Raw genomic sequence first — 16160 nt, forward strand, 5'->3', positions numbered from 1 at the left:
CATGAGCGGTCGTGAGTAGATGCGCTTGTTTTGAGATCAAAGCGTGAGCTGCATGAAGCCACGTGTGTACATTTTGTTAATATCCTTTGCTAGTTAGTCAGTTATTAGCCCAGTTATAGATGATCTGTAGTCAGCAATAGGGGAGTGATTGCCTCCTACAAGAGCACAAAACTTTGAAAAGCGAATCAAGTAAAGAGCTTTTTTTTCTTAAAGGGGCAGTGTTGTATTTTAAGACAACTTAAAGCGGGTACAGCCTCAGTGTACACAGTAAACGCGCGCTGGAATTTGCACAGAATTTTCACAACATTCAAGTTTGCGCTCAGCAGACCAAAAATAAATTGCTCAGTGCTGAAAACAATTAAAGGGAACTTTGCATACAACCCCTGAGTGTAAAGGAGAGTACTAGCAGTGACAATCTGCACTGCAGTGGATGGTCATTGGTGAGATATATGAGCACAAAATAACCCACATCTTTCACTATGAATGGGTGTCTCTCACAGCTTTCAGCAGCCTCACCTTTCAGCAGCTCATCTGCGGTCTCCACCTCATAACTCCTGCTCTTGTCCAAGTAAAACCGGGCAAACTCCTGGATGAGACCGGAGCAGAGGCCAAATTAGAAAGACTGAACATTCCCTGAACTAGAACACAGATTCCTCAGATAAAACATAGTCATGCCATACTGCAGAATGGTCAGCTACAGGCCAGGGGGATACAAGGTCTGTTCTGAGGCCCAACCTGTGGTATCTATCAGGGCTTCTATTACATTCTAGTCCTGTAAAGATGAACAACTCACCAGGCGAGGCAGTAGGAGGTAGCTAAGCAAAGTGATCAGGGTTCCAACACACGGCGTGATGAAGTAACCCAACGCAGCCGTCTCAGGGTCCGTATCACCTGTCACACACACACACACACACACACACACACACACACACACAAAAGACAAAGGAGAGATCAGTCATACTCGTTTTTTTTATTTCAAAATACATAAAATGTTACACTAGGCAAAAGATACATATAGCATAATTTGAAGATATATGAAACAAAAAAGTCTATAGACTATTTCCACTGTGATCCTCAATTGGTTGGAAAGATGGGCAGTCTGTTTCATACATTCAATCATAGAAAATGTTAAAATATACATCTATATAAAGCAAATATACACACCTACACTTTATATACAAAAGTATGTGGACAGCCCTTAAATTCCCAATCTGGCCCTCATACCATCACGGCCACCTAATCATACCCAGCTTACAATTGGCTCATTCATCCCCCTCCTATCCCCTGAAACTATTCCCCAGGTCGTTGAGGTAAATGAGAATGTGTTCTCAGTCAACTTACCTGGTAAAATAATGGTAAAATAAAACTAAAGTGGATTTGGCTATTTCAGCCACACCTGTTGCTAACAGGTGTATAAAATTCAGCACACAGCCATGAAATCTCCATAGACAAACATTGGCAGTAGAATGGCCTTACTGAAGAGTTCAGTGACTTTCAAAATGGCACCGTCATAGGATGCCACCTTTCCAACAAGTCTGATCGTCAAATTTCTGCCCTGCTAGAGCTGCCCCGGTCAACTGTAAGGGCTGTTATTGTGAAGTGGGAACGTCTAGGAGCAACAACGGCTCAACTGTGAAGTGGTAGGCCACACAAGCTCACAGAACGGGACCAACGAGAGCTGAAGTGCATAGCACGTAAAAATCTTCTGTCCTCGGTTGCAACACTCACTACTGAGTTCTAAACTGCCTCTGGAAGCAACATCAGCACAAGAACTGTTCATCGGGAGCTTCATGAAATGGGTTTCCATGGCCGAGCAGCCGCACACAAGCCTAAGATCACCATGTGCAATGCCAAGCCTCGGCTGGAGTGGTGTAAAGCTCACCGCCATTGGGACTCTGGAGCAGTGGAAACGCATTCTCTAGAGTGATGAATCACGCTTCACCATCAGGCAGTCCGACAGCCAAATATGGGCTTGGCGGATACCAGGAGAACGCTACCTGCCCGAATGCATAGATCCAATTGTAAAGTTTAGTGGAGAGGGAATAATGGTCTGGGGCTGTTTTTCATGGTTCAGGCTAGGCCCCTTAGTTCCACCAAAGCTAAATCTTAACGCTACAGCATACAATGACATTCTAGATGATTCTGTGCATCCAACTTTGTAGCAACAGTTTGGGGAAAGCCCTTTCTTGTTTCAGCATGACAATTCCCCCGTGCACAAAGCAAGGTCCATAAAGAAATGGCTTGTTGAGATCGGTGTGGAAGAATTTGACAGGCCTGCACAGAGCTATCAACCCCATCGAACACCTTTGGGGTGAATTGGAACGCCGACTGCAAGCCAGGTCTAATCGCCCAACATCAGTGCCCGACCACACTAATGCTTTTGTGGCTGAATGGAAGCAAGTCCCCGCAGCAATGTTCCAACATCTAGTGGAAAGCCTTCCCAGAAGAGTGGAGGCTGTTATAGCAGCAAAGGCGGGACCAACTCCATATTAATGACCATTATTTTGGAATGAGATGTTCGACGATGTAGTGTAGCATAAGACTCCACATTTGCCTCAGTTGAATGATTTGCCACTGAGCATCTCTGACGTGAGTTTTGCATGTTTATTTACAAGTAGTTATTTGTATATTTGTGGGTTCTAGATATTTGTTTGTGTGTGTGACTCACTGGCTATGGAGGCCAGCATGGCGATAGCAGCGAAGGTGCCGGCCAGCCCCTGGCCACTCATGAACACAGCGCTGTACTTCTGAGGAAGGAGGCCCACCAGGCCAAACAGACTGCCCTGTAGCACCGCTCCAAACGCTACAAGGCGAGAGCGAGAGAGAGAGAAAGAGAGAGCGAGAGAGAGAGAGAGAGAGAAAGAGAGGGTTCATGATATAGCGTGCTCACACACACAATACCCAGTCAAACACAAACACACACACTTAGTCAAACACACACAATTCCACCCGCCACAACATGATTCCCCACCGCCCACCCACACAATACCCAGTCACACACACAATGACCCCCCCCCCCCCCCCAAACACACACACACAATCATGTCCTACTCACAGTTGATGAACCAGATGGTAGCCATGGTAACAGAGAAGAAGCGGTCCTCCTCCATGGGGATCTTGACCAGGATGGCAGTAAGGATGAAGAGGATGAAGATGAAGACCAGGCTGCCCGCTATCCGCACCATCTCCGATATCCTACGCACAAACACACACACAAAACGTTAGTTCTCAATCTCACTGGATTAGAGCGTAGTAAATTACACTACCCAGACAGTGTGTTATTTATTTCTAATCTATTGAGTAAAGCCCCTCTAAAATCCACTGTATCGCACTGTATAGATTTTTATTTTTCACCTATTTGTAGTTGAATAAAATGGCCAATTCAAAAGGGCTGTTCCCCCCCCCCCCCCCCCCCCCCCCCCCCCCCCCACACACACACACCACACACACACACACACACACACACACACACACGCTCATCAGCCAAGTGTGCAGTAGCAGGGTGTTTCTTGGAAGGGCATTTGGATGACTTGTAAACCTGAGAGAAGAAGTGCTGTCTCACCGCTGATAGAAGAAGGAGTTGAGCAGAGTGCAGAGCAGCAGGGGGAGCTGGGACAGCAGAGTCATCCAGTTGTTGAAGTAGTACTCTTTGTGGGAGACCACCGTGCCGTTGCTCCATTCAGTCTTGTTAAGGCGGCTGTTGAAATACTAATGACAGAAGAGAAAGAGAGAGAAATAATAATATATCCCATTTTCCAGGCACTTTTATCAAAACGTTAATATGGGTGGGCCCCAGCAGGAATCCAACCCACGATCCTGGCGTTTGCTCTACCAACCGAGCCACACAGGACTCATGAGATGACCCAGTTTAGTTTACATGAACGTTCAATACGATGTTGTTTGTCACAAGTCACTCATTCCTATACAAATAGGCCTATTCTTTAAGTAGTTCTACAAATGTGTAGGTTATACCAAGAATCACAGCTTACCCTAATGCAATGAGTTGTGGGGTTTGACATTTGAATATTCAGAGAGCTAGGCCTAAGAGGCTGTACACACACAACCTGGTCACATGGTTGACCACACAGCGACATGGAAAATTCATGGCCTCTAACCACAGCACGAGCAGTTAACTACAACATACCGGTACTTAGTGACGCAAGACTACAAAACACCAGGGGGCCAGTCACCAGGGTTGGGAAGTTACTGATTACATGTAATCTGCTACATGTAATCTGATTACAAAACCCCCCTAACAAATCAGTTATGTTACCAGCAAAAATACTGTAATCAGATTACAGATACTTTTGAAAAACTAGATGATTACTTCTTGGATTACTTTTTAAATTCAGCAAGGATGTTTGTGTAAAAAATACATTATGATAACTTTCTGGTTTCTTACATTCAATTCAGCCTTGAAAAAAGACGCAAGTTTAAATTTGTTCCAACCTGAGCGTGTCTGACCACAAGTCAGAGACCACTGTGATGACACACAAAATGAATTTGATGGATCCTGTTTGTCTTCTTCTAATGCCTCTTAAAGAAAAAGTAATCCAAAAGTAACTGAAAGTAATCCGTCTATGTTACTGAGTTTGGGGAATCTAACAGTTACGTTATTGATTGCAATTTTGGACAGGTAACTAGTAACTAACAGATATGTTTAAAAAGTAATCTACCCAACTCTGCCAGTCGCACTAAATCCCTCTTAGACAAAACGTTTGACACCAACAACTCAGCAAATCCTTTTTAAACAATACGCATTTACATTTGAGTCATTTAGCAGACTCTCTTATCCAGAGCGACTTACAGGAGCAATTAAGGTTTAGCGCCTTGCTCAAGTGCACATCAACAGATTTTTAAGCTAGTGGGCTTGGGGATTTGAACCAGCAACCTTTCAGCTACTGGAACAATGCTCTTAACCATTAGGCTACCTGCCACACATACAGTTGTGTCCCCACACATACAAACAGCATCTGACTCTTAGGTCTAACTGCATACCACCCTGCATCCCACTGCTGGCTTGCCCCTGAAGCTAAGTAGGGTTGGTACAGGATGGGAGACCAGATGCTGCTAAAAGCGGTGTTGGAGGACCAGTAGGGGGCACTCTTTCCTCCGGTAAAAAAAAAAAAATATACAGTGCATTCGGAAAGTACTCAGACCCCTTTACTTTTTCCACATTTTGTTATGTTACAGCCTTATTCTAAAATGGATTAAATACATTTTTTACTCAATCAATCTAACACAATACCCCATAATGACTAAGCAAAAACAGGTTTTTAGAAATGTTTGCAAATAAAAAACTGAAATACATTATTTACATAAGTATTCAGACGCTTTGCTATGAGTCTCGAAATTGAGCCCAAGTACACTCTGTTTCCATTGAATATCATTGAGATGTTTCTACAACTTGATTGGAGTCCACCTGTGGTAAATTCAATTGACTGGACATGATTTGGAAAGGCACACACCTGTCTATATAAGGTCCCACAGCTGATAGTGCATGTTAGAGCAAAAACCAGCCATGAGGTCCAAGGAATTGTCCGTAGAGCCCCGAGACAGGATTGTGTTGAGGCACCGATCTGGGAAGGGTACCAAAACATTTCTGCAGCATTGAAGGTCCCCAAGAACACAGCGGCCTCCATCATTCTTAAATGGAAGAAGTTTGGAACCACCAAGACTCTTCCTAGAGCTGGCCAACCAGCCAAACAGCAATTGGGGGAGAAGGGTCTTGGTCAGGGTGGTGACCAAGAACCCGATGGTCACTCTGACAGAGCTCCAGAGTTCCTCTGTGGAGATGGGAGAACCTTCCAGAAGGACAACCATCTCCGCATCATTCCACCAATCAGGCCTTTATGGTAGAGTGGCCAGACGGAAGACACTCCTCAGTAAAAGGCACATGACACCCCACTTGGAGTTTGCCAAAAGGTATCTAAAGGACTCTGACTATGAGAAACAAGATTCTCTGGTCTGATGAAACCAAGCTTGAACTTTTTGGCCTGAAAGCCAAGAGTCACGTTTGGAGGAAACCTGGCACCATCCCTATGGTGAAGCACGGTGGTAGCAGCATTATGCTGTGGGGATGTTTCAGCGGGATGGACTGGGAGGCTAGTCAGTATCGAGGGAAAGATGAACGGAGCAAAGTACAGAGAGATCCTTGATGAAAACCTGCTCCAGAGCGCTCAGGACCTCAGACTGTGGCAAAGGCTCACTTCCCCAACAGGACAATGACCCTAAGCACAGAGCCAAGACAACGCAGGAGTGGCTTCGGGACAAGTCTCTGAATGTCCTTGAGTGGCCCAGCGAGAGCCCGGACTTGAACCCAATCGAACATCTCTGGAGAGACCTGAAAATAGCTGTGCAGCGACACTCCTCATTCAACCTGACAGAGTTTGAGAGGATCTGCAGAGAAGAATGGGAGAAACTCCCCAAATACAGGTGTGCCAAGCTTGTAGCGTTATACCCAAGAAGACTCGAGGCTGTAATCGCTGCCAAAGATGCTTCAACAAAGTACTGAGTAAAGGATCTGAATACTTATGTAAATGTGATATTTCAGGTTTTTATTTTAAAACATTTGAAAAATGCATCTAAAAACGTATTTTTTCTTTGTCATTATGGGGTATTGTGTGTAGATTGATGGGGGGACAATGTAATCCATTTTAGAATAAGGCTGATTTTCAAAAACGACTTACTTTTCAAGTGAATTCCCTAAGAAGCCAATGTTCTACTTTGGGTAAGGTTCAACAAGTGTCCTTTACTATGTATCATACATACAATGTTGAACCTGAGCCAGAGTAGATCTGATCCTAGATCTGTCTAAAGTTGCCCAAAACCACAGATCTAGGATCAGATTTACCCTATATCCAACTGTAGCATCCAGGGGACTAAATAACTATCTAATCCTGGACCTGTGGTTATAGACGCATGTTAGGTTTACCATGGAGGCGGTCATGAAGAAGTTCCATGGTAGCAGCGTCCCGAGGCCCAGGATGAAGAAGATGATCCCCACCAACCAGCCCCTGGGTTAGGGAGGGAAATATTAGAAACAAGCAAGTAATTCATAAGTTATTGATGTGCATTTACCATGTAATTTCTTAATAAATAGAGTGTCGTCACCGATTGAAACGCTATTGCGCGCACCACCGCTAACTAACTAGCCATTTCACATCGGTTACACTACCAACCAAAGATCATTAGCGGAATTTATAAAAGTACATTGGAAATGTAATCTATTCATTACATTCATTGATTGAAAACAGTACAAAGTCACTTTTCAGTACCATATTTTTGCTTAGAGGCATTGCAATCCCCCACCCCAAATACGAATGGGGTTCAGAGTGAGAGCAGAAGCGAGAAACAAGTGAGAGGAAGAGGCACCATGGGCAGTAGTGATGGGAGGTTTGCCTCTTTTTACTGACACCGATCTTTTCGACTCGTTAAATCAACAGAAGAAATCTCTCGACTAATTTCGTTAATTTGAGTCTGTAATGCCCAGAGCCCACAGGACTCCCTACCGGCAAACGATGAACTGAAAACTTGAAAAGTCATGTTTCTACAAGCCTCTCGTTCATATTTCGTTCACCATAGGGGGCTTATTGGAGCTGTCATTTGTGACCGAGACTTGTAAACGTCTGCTTTAAACAATGTAGAAATGTTGATTGGTAGGCAAACAAATAAGATTATTTATTGATACATTTGACACTAGGTCTAGCTGTGGACGAAACCGGGCTAGATTGTGAACAACTATTGTCGGAATGCATTGCTTGACTGCGGTGAGAGTGATCAGCAAAACATCGTTCGCGAACTGCAGACCCCCAAACGATTCGTTCTTGGGTTCGCGTTTGTTGAGCAGAGGCTGTGTATGTTTTGGTTCCACAAAGCTGTGTCCATCATAACATTCAATACTCAATGAATCGCATTCATTCTTGCACCGTGCGATCAATTAACAGTTCGAAACATATTTTTATTCTCAATGCAGTCTGCAGCGTGATCTATATTCCGATCATGCAGGTCAAACGAACGACTAAAATGAACGAGTCACTCAGAAAAAAACGAATCATGATTGTCGAGTCAGTAAAAAGGTAGATACTCACCTATCGCGCGGGGCGTCTGTCCGACCCTTCATCCTGTGCTAGGGGGATCGGTTGAAACGAGGGGGAAAAGAGTGGGGAACACGATCAACATCTAAAAGACAGCGAGTAGATTTGTCTAATCAGCTCTAAGCATGTTATTTACATAATACAAATACTGGACATGTCCTACATACTAGCAAGGAGGAGAGGGAGCCATTCTCACTACACTACAGTACTGTATGTCCGAGACCCACTGGATTGTAGCTTGTACTGTTAGCTGTGCTGAGATATCCACCCCTCTGCCAGTTCACAACTTCACACTCCATTTATTGAACCAGGTAAACTAGTTGAGAACAAGTTCTCATTTACAACTGTGACCTGGCCAAGATAAAGCAAAGCAGTGCGGCAGAAACAACAACCCAGAGTTACATGGAATAAACAAGCGTACACAATAGAAAAAAAAAAAGTCTATATACAGTGTGTGCAAATGGCATGAGGTATGGCAATAAATAGGCCATAGTAGCAAAGTAATTACAATTTAGCAGATTAACACTGGAGTGATAGATGAGCAGATGATGATGAGCAGATGATGGTGTGTAAGTAGTGATACTGGGGTGCAAAATAGCAGTAAAAGTAAATAAAGACAATATGGGGATGAGGTAGGTAGATTGGGTGGGCTATTTACAGATGGACTATGTACAGCTGCAGCGATCGGTTAGCTGCTCAGATAGCTGATGTTTAAAGTTAGTGAGGGAAATGTAAGTCTCCAGCTTCAGCGATTTTTGCAATTCATTCCAGTCATTGGCAGCAGAGAACTGGAAGGAAAGGCGGCCAAAGGAGGTGTTGGCTTTGGGGATGACCAGTGAGATATACCTGCTGTAGCGCGTGCTACGGGTGGGTGTTGTTATCGTGACCAGTGAGCTGAGGTAAAGCGGAGCTTTACCTAGCATAGACTTGTAGATGACCTGGAGCCAGTGGGTCTGGCAACGAAATATGTAGCGAGGGCCAGCCGACTAGAGCATACAGGTCGCAGTGGTGGGTGGTATAAGGCGCTTTGGTGACAAAACGGATGGCACTGTGATAGACTGCATCCAATTTGTTGAGTAGAGTATTGGAAGCTATTTTGTGGATGACATCGCCGAAGTCGAGGACCGGTAGGATAGTCAGTTTTACTAGGGTAAGTTAGGCAGCATGAGTGAAGGAGGCTTTGTTGCGAAATAGAAAGCCGATTCTAGATTTGATTTTGGATTGGAGATGTTTGATATGAGTCTGGAAGGAGAGGTTACAGTCTAACCAGACACCTAGGTATTTGTAGTTGTCCACGTATTCTAGGTCAGAACCGTCCAGAGTAGTGATGCTAGTCGGGCGAGCGGGTGCAAGCAGCGAACGGTTGAAGAGCATGCATTTGGTTTTACTAGCGTTTAAGAGCAGTTGGAGGCCACGGAAGGAGTGTTGTATGGCATTGAAGCTCGATTGGAGGTTAGTTAACACAGTGTCCAAAGAAGGGCCAGATGTATACAGAATGGTGTCGTCTGCGTAGAGTTGGATCAGGGAATCATCCGCGGCAAGAGCGACATCGTTGACATATACAGAGAAAAGAGTCGGCCCAAGAATTGAACCCTGTGGCACCACCATAGAGACTGCCAGAGGTCCGGACAACAGGCCCTCCGATTTGACACACTGAACTCTATCTGCGAAGTAGTTGGTGAACCAGGCGAGGCAATCATTTGAGAAACCAAAGCTGTTGAGTCTGCCAATAAGAATACGGTGATTGACAGAGTCGAAAGCCTTGGCCAGGTCGATGAAGACGGCTACACAGTACTGTCTTTTATCGATGGCGGTTATGATATCGTTTAGTACCGAGAGCGTGGCTGAGGTGCACCCGTGACCAGCTCGGAAACTGGATTGCACAGCGGAGAAGGTACGGTGGGATTCGAAATGGTCAGTGATCTGTTTATTAACTTGGCTTTCAAAGACTTTAGAAAGGCAGGGCAGGATGGATATAGGTCTGTAACAGTTTGGGTCTAAGAGTGTCACCCCCTTTGATGAGGGGGATGACCGCAGTAGCTTTCCAATCTTTAGGGATCTTGGATGAAATGAAAGAGAGGTTGAACAGACTGGTAATAGGGGTTGCAACAATGGCGTGTGTGAGAACATGGAAAGTATTTATTTATTCAACCCCTACACTCATTGCTTTGTTTCATGTCATTTCACCAAGCAACATTTCTGCCAGGAGGCATGCTTTCACTAAGAACCAACCCTAGTTTTTAATTGATAAGATTGTTTATTCATACATTTCCTTTGAAATTCATACAAATACCTGAAAGTCAATGCTAAATGATATAGTAGTAGACATGCGGTAGGACTATAGCTTGGCCATGCTGTGAATCTGTCTGGTCAAAGTAATTATAATCTAACTACACTCTTAGCACCTTTAAAAAAAAAGGAGAACCTTTTGTAAAACCCTTTCTGGTTGCAGGTAGAACCTTTTTGGTTCCAGGTAGAACCATTTTGGGTTCCACGTAGAACCCTTTCTACAGAGGGTTCTATATGGAACCTAAAAGGGTTCTCCTATGGGGACAGCCGAATACACATTTTAGATCCCTTTTTTCTAAGAGCGTAGATGACAAGCTTTAAGCAGTCAAGCAGAACTGATTAACCTGGGTAAATCGTGGACAATGCTACATTATGGAGTGAGCGAGAGAGACCTGCTCTACCTCCTCACTCAGAGAGACCTGTCCTACCTCCTCACTCAGAGAGACCTGTCCTCCCTCCTCACTCAGAGAGACCTGTCCTCCCTCCTCACTCAGAGAGACCTGTCCTACCTCCTCACTCAGAGAGAGACCTGCTTTACCTCCTCACCCAGAGACCTGCTTTACCTCCTCACACAGAGAGACCTGCTTTACCTCCTCACCCAGAGAGACCTGCTCGATCTAATCACCCAGAGAGACCTGCTTTACCTCCTCACCCAGAGAGACCTGCTTTACCTCCTCACCCAGAGAGACCTGCTCGATCTAATCATCCAGAGAGAGAGAGACCTGCTCTACCTCATCACCCAGAGAGGGAGAGACCTGCTCTACCTCATCACCCAGAGAGAGAGAGACCTGCTCTACCTCATCACCCAGAGAGAGAGAGACCTGCTCTACCCTCCCCACCCTCACCTCCAGCCAGAGAGAGAGAGACCTGCTCTACCTCATCATCCAGAGAGAGAGAGACCTGCTCTACCTCATCATCCAGAGAGAGAGAGACCTGCTCTACCTCATCATCCAGAGAGAGGGTGATAGTCAGGAGATCAAAAGAAAAGCATGTACACAAGCACTCCCCCTGTGGCAATTTAAGAATTTCTGAGAAAATGTTTTAGCTGATAAACCACCAACTTGGAGACTGTGAGAATTGTAGTCTCAGTCTAAACACAGACTAGAGGCAAAGAGTATATGGGTCCGGGAATAAGTCGGAAAAAAGGTTTATTAGACTAATGTTAGAATTCCTGAAAGAAACATGAGATGTATCCTCAGAATCCTATATCCTGAGGCTTCTTAAGAAAAATAAACTGAACAGAGCAACCTGATTCTGTGGCATGATAGAGTCATTTCAGTGAAGTTGTCCTTTGAGTTGTCAACAGTTTTTCAAGTTCGTTGCCATTTCAGTAAAGTCAAGCCAAGTCACATAAGGTCATAGACAGGCAAGGTCTCCCTAAAGTTTGATGGAATCTGTCAAAAAGAATGCCAAATATTACTCCTACGTTCACAGACCTTGTCATTGGCTACTGTCAAACATGTTTTGGGTGAAAATGAAATCAAAGCTCACAATCAAATCAAATTTTATTGGTCACATGCACATATTTTACAGATGTTATTGCGGGTGTAGGGAAATGCTTGTGTTCCTAGCTCCAACAGTGCAGTAATATCTAACAATTCATAACAACACACACAAATCTAAAAGTAAAATAATGGAATTAAGAAATATATTATTATTAGGACAAGCAATGTCGGAGTGGCATTGACTAAAAACAGTAGAATAGAATACAGTATATACATATGAGATGAATAAAGCAGTATGTAAACATTATTAAAGTGACTAGTGTTCCATTATTAAAGTGACTAGTGATTCCATGTCTATTTATATAGGGCAGCAGCCTCTAAGGTGCAGGGTTGAGTAGCTGGGTGGTAGCCGGCTAGTGATGGCTATTTAACAGTCTGATGGCCTTAAGATAGAAGCTGTTTTTCAATCTCTCGGTCCCAGCTTTGATGCACCTGTACTGACCTCGCCTCCTGGATGGTAGCGGGGTGAACAGGCAGAGGCTCGGGTGGTTGTTGTCCTTGATGATCTTTTTGGCCTTCTTGTGGCATTGGGTGCTGTAGATGTCCTGTAGGGTAGGCAGTGTGCCCCCGGTGATGCGTTGTGCAGACCGCACCACCCTCTGGAGAGCCATGCGGTTGCGGGCGGTGAAGTTGCCGTACCAGGCGGTGATACAGGATGATCTCAATTGTGCATCTGTAAAAGTTTTAGGTGCCAAGCCAAATTTCTTCAGCCTCCTGAGGTTGAAGAGACGCTGTTACTCCTTCTTCACCACACTGTCTGTGTGGGTGGACCATTTTAGATTGTTAGTGATGTGTACGCCGAGGAACTTTCCACATTCTCCACTGCAGTCCCGTCAATGTGGATAGGTGCGTGCTCCCTCTGCTGTTACCTGAAGTCCACAATCAGCTCCTTTGTTTTGTTGACGTTGAGGGAGAGGTTATTTTCCTGGCACCACTCCGCCAGGGCCCTCACCTCCTCCCTGTAGGCTCTCGTCATTGTTGGTAATCAGGCCCACTACTGTTGTGTCGTCTGCAAACTTGATGATTGAGTTGGAGGCATGCGTGGCCATGCAGTCATGAGTGAACAGGGAGTACAGGAGGGGGCTGAGTACGCACCCTTGTGGGGGCCCAGTGTTGAGGATCAGCGAAGTGGAGGTGTTGTTTCCTACCTTCACCACCTGCGGGCGGCCCGTCAAGAAGTCCAGGACCCAGTTGCAGAGGGCGGGGTTCAGACCCAGGGCCCCGACCTTAACGATGAGCTTGGAGGGTACTATGGTGTTGAAGGCTGAGCTGTAGTCAATGACGCACACGGACCCGTCTAGATGGGATAGGGCAGTGTGCAGTACGATTGCATCATCTGTGGATCTGTTGGGGCGGTATCCAAATTGAAGTGGGTCTAGGGTATCAGGTAGGGTGGAGGTGATATGATCCTCAACTAGCATCTCAAAGCACTTCACGATGACAGAAGTGAGTACTACGTGGCGATAGTCATTTAGTTCAGTTACCTTCGCTTTCTTGGGTACAGGAACAATGGTGGACATCTTGAAGCAAGTGGGGACAACAAACTGGGATATGGAGAGATAAAATACACTGCTCAAAAAAATAAAGGGAACACTAAAATAACACATCCTAGATCTGAATGAATGAAATAATCTTATTAAATACTTTTTTCTTTACATAGTTGAATGTGCTGACAACAAAATCACACAAAAATAATCAATGGAAATCCAATTTATCAACCCATGGAGGTCTGGATTTGGAGTCGCACTCAAAATTAAAGTGGAAAACCACACTACAGGCTGACCCAACTTTGATGTAATGTCCTTAAAACAAGTCAAAATGAGGCTCAGTAGTGTGTGTGGCCTCCACGTGCCTGTATGACCTCCCTACAATGCCTGGGCATGCTCCTGATGAGGTGGCGGATGGTCTCCTGAGGGATCTCCTCCCAGACCTGGACTAAAGCATCCGCCAACTCCTGGACAGTCTGTGGTGCAACGTGGCGTTGGTGGATGGAGCGAGACATGATGTCCCAGATGTGCTCAATTGGATTCAGGTCTGGGGAACGGGCGGGCCAGTCCATAGCATCAATGCCTTCCTCTTGCAGGAACTGCTGACACACTCCAGCCACATGAGGTCTAGCATTGTCTTGCATTAGGAGGAACCCAGGGCCAACCGCACCAGCATATGGTCTCACAAGGGGTCTGAGGATCTCATCTCGGTACCTAATGGCAGTCAGGCTACCTCTGGCGAGCACATGGAGGGCTTTGCGGCCCCCCAAAGAAATGCCACCCCACACTATGGCTGAACCACCGCCAAACCGGTCATGCTGGAGGATGTTGCAGGCAGCAGAACATTCTCCACGGCGTCTCCAGACTCTGTCACGTCTGTCACATGTGCTCAGTGTGAACCTGCTTTCATCTGTGAAGAGCACAGGGCGCCAGTGGCGAATTTGCCAATCTTGGTGTTCTCTGGCAAATGCCAAACGTCCTGCACGGTGTTGGGCTGTAAGCACAACCCCCACCTGTGGACGTCGGGCCCTCATACCACCCTCATGGAGTCTGTTTCTGACCGTTTGAGCAGACACATGCACATTTGTGGCCTGCTGGAGGTCATTTTGCAGGGCTCTGGCAGTGCTCCTCCTGCTCCTCCTTGCACAAAGGCGGAGGTAGCGGTCCTGCTGCTGGGTTGTTGCCCTCCTACGGCCTCCTCCATGTCTCCTGATGTACTGGCCTGTCTCCTGGTAGCGCCTCCATGCTCTGGACACTACGCTGACAGACACAGCAAACCTTCTTGCCACAGCTCTACAACCCACTTGTGTGGGTTGTAGACTCAGTCTCATGCTACCACTAGAGTGAAAGCACCGCCAGCATTCAAAAGTGACCAACACATCAGCCAGGAAGCATAGGAACTGAGAAGTGGTCTGTGGTCACCACCTGCAGAAACACTCCTTTATTGGGGGTGTCTTGCTAATTGCCTAGAATTTCCACCTGTTGTCTATTCCATTTGCACAACAGCATGTGAAATGTATTGTCAATCAGTGTTGCTTCCTAAGTGGACAGTTTGATTTCACAGAAGTGTGATAGACTTGGAGTTACATTGTGTTGTTTAAGTGTTCCCTTTATTTTTTTGAGCAGTGTATGTCCGTAAACACACCAGCCAGCTGGTCTGCGCATGCCTTGAGGATGTGGCTAGGGATACCGTCTGGGCCGGCAGCCTTGCGAGGGTTAACACGCATAAATGTCTTACTCTCATCGGCCACGGAGAACGAGAGCCCACAGTCCTTGGGAGCGGGCAGTGTCAGTGGCACTGTGTTATCCTCAAAGCGGGCGAAGAAGGTGTTCAGCTTGCCAAGTGATGTCAGGGATTAGTATTATGACTTAGCTATGCAAATAATGTGTAAGAAGATGAATTGGTACTTCGAGGTTTAAAAGCTACATTTATTTTTTACATTTGAGTCATTTAGCAGACGCTCTCATCCAGAGCGACTTACAGTAGTGAATGCATACATTTCATACATTTTTCATAAAAAAAATTGTCTTCCCCCTACTGGTCCCCCGTGGGAATTGAACCCACAACCCTGGCATTGCAAACACCATGCTCTACCAACTGAGCAACAGTAAATATAATGTCTTACAATATGTGTTCTATAAAAACAATTATGGACTTTTGGATATATGATGAGACTTGGACTTGAAAGGGTGATAGGAAAAACGCTTGTCCAACACTTGAACAGTAAGACATAACATAACAATGGTCTACTAATCATCAGCTCCACTCATCTTTCCTGATTTTCATGAACTTTTCCAACCCTCCATTTCCCTTCAAATGCAGAGCATTTTGCCATGACCAAATGAGTCGTTTCTTTGTTGAAAATGGACCATTGGGAAATGCCATAAGATTTGTTTTACCTTTCCTATACAATGTCACAGAAACAAATATCAGAAAAGTGACCAAAATCATTAGGTAAAAAACTGAGAAAGAAATCTGGGGAGGCCGGATACTACATCTGGGGAGACAGGATACTAAATCTGGGGAGGCCGGATGCTAAATCTGGGGAGGCCGGATGCTAAATCTGGGGAGGCCGGATGCTAAATCTGGGAAGGCCGGATGCTAAATCTGGGAAGGCCGGATGCTAAATCTGGGGAGGCCGGATGCTAAATCTGGGGAGGCCGGATGCTAAATCTGGGGAGGCCGGATGCTAAATCTGGGGAGGCCGGATGCTAAATCTGGGGAGGCCGGATACTAAATCTGGGGAGGTCGGATACTAAATCTGGGGAGGTCGGATACTAAA

General features: G+C 45.5%; 1 protein-coding gene across 2 annotated transcripts in view; it reads right to left on the reverse strand.

Moving 5' to 3' along the window:
• Nucleotides 1-16160, reverse strand: part of LOC106608683 (equilibrative nucleoside transporter 2) — a 31424-nt gene that overhangs the window by 6476 nt on the left and 8788 nt on the right. Inside the window, exons 2-8 of one of the 2 annotated variants that reach the window (XM_014206783.3) lie at nucleotides 8091-8123; nucleotides 6935-7016; nucleotides 3563-3708; nucleotides 3056-3195; nucleotides 2669-2803; nucleotides 794-891; nucleotides 517-586 (exon numbers count right to left, since the gene is read on the reverse strand). In XM_014206783.3, the coding sequence (XP_014062258.3) occupies nucleotides 517-586; nucleotides 794-891; nucleotides 2669-2803; nucleotides 3056-3195; nucleotides 3563-3708; nucleotides 6935-7016; nucleotides 8091-8122 (703 nt within the window). In that variant the 5' untranslated portion in view covers nucleotide 8123. Of the gene's footprint in view, nucleotides 1-516; nucleotides 587-793; nucleotides 892-2668; nucleotides 2804-3055; nucleotides 3196-3562; nucleotides 3709-6934; nucleotides 7017-8090; nucleotides 8129-16160 lie in introns of both variants that reach the window. The other variant, XM_014206781.3, reaches the window with a different exon arrangement.

This window comes from Salmo salar, chromosome 07, assembly GCF_965601325.2.
Source record: "Salmo salar chromosome 07, fSalSal1, whole genome shotgun sequence".
Taxonomy (NCBI): domain Eukaryota; kingdom Metazoa; phylum Chordata; class Actinopteri; order Salmoniformes; family Salmonidae; genus Salmo; species Salmo salar.